The 1,044-nt window shown below is 47.0% G+C and overlaps 1 protein-coding gene across 1 annotated transcript; it reads left to right on the top strand.

Moving 5' to 3' along the window:
* Positions 1-72: 72 nt before the first annotated feature.
* Positions 73-296, top strand: Pmar_PMAR016828 (sterol desaturase, putative; the record flags this gene model as incomplete). Its single annotated transcript, XM_002777696.1, has 2 exons — positions 73-178; positions 219-296. Coding segments are annotated over 2 exons (184 nt in total), but the record flags the coding sequence as incomplete, so codon positions are not given.
* Positions 297-1,044: the final 748 nt, after the last annotated feature.

Consider the following 1,044-nt stretch of genomic DNA (forward strand, 5'->3'; position numbering starts at 1 on the left):
ATAGGGTGGTACATAAGCTCCATCATACGTAATGAACAGCCTTCAGTCATTGTTATGATCAAGACTAATCAGGTTCACATCCCCTGTCCCTCTACAAGCTCTATATAATCACCCACTCGATCAAGTTATCATCAATGTTACCCCTATACTCGCCGGACCAATAATAATGCAATCTCATGTACATCAAATCCTTGGAATCGTTCCATACTGGAAAGTAGATACTAACCTTCGCTCTGTGGTTAACTTTCTCCTTCGTTAACACGCTGGTCTCTCACTCGGGATATAACTTCGTTACTGTAAGGTATAAGCTCTTAAAGACTTATCTATTGTTGAATATCCAGGTAATGAACCCTGATATGCATGACCTACACCATGAGCAATGCGGGTGTAACTACGGTGTGCTTGGGATCCTCGACTACCTGCACGGTGGGATTCCCAGCATCGAGACTTAGCGATGCCTCCGTTCTTTAAGGTACATACCGCGTTAGGTTAAATGAGGTTGGATGTGACCTTGGTGACAAGAGTTAAAATTTCAAGCGAAGATAATACAGTCTGTCGACTTGCATATCTTATTTCAAACCGACATATACATGGAATGAAGATTTCCCAGAGTGAAGGATGGTCGATTACACATGTATATGCTCCGGCTCCAGCATGGAGCAGCTGCTTGCTTTCATTGTACATGCGTGCACCCTCATGGTGCGCATGTATAATCCATCCGTCCGTCCGTCCGTCCGTCCGTCCGTCCGTCCGTCCGTCCGTCCGTCCGTCCGTCCGTCCGTCCGTCCGTCCGTCCGTCCGTCCGTCCGTCCGTCCGTCCGTCCGTCCGTGCGCGCGCAAACCTAGCTCCCCGGATCGATCTCGATATGTTGTGGCCGAACGGCGCGTTTTTCACGACGCAACAAGTCTTCAAGATGGTCTTCAAGATCTTTTCAGTTCATATTAGAGATATTGAGTTAAAAATTCTTCATGTCAGTTTAAATTGTACCACCGAGTGGCGTTGGTTAATTTAGATTCCCGTAGTGTGCACCTGTACAACGTTGG

This window comes from Perkinsus marinus (assembly GCF_000006405.1).
Source record: "Perkinsus marinus ATCC 50983 genomic scaffold scf_1104296951218, whole genome shotgun sequence".
Lineage (NCBI taxonomy): Eukaryota > Perkinsozoa > Perkinsida > Perkinsidae > Perkinsus > Perkinsus marinus.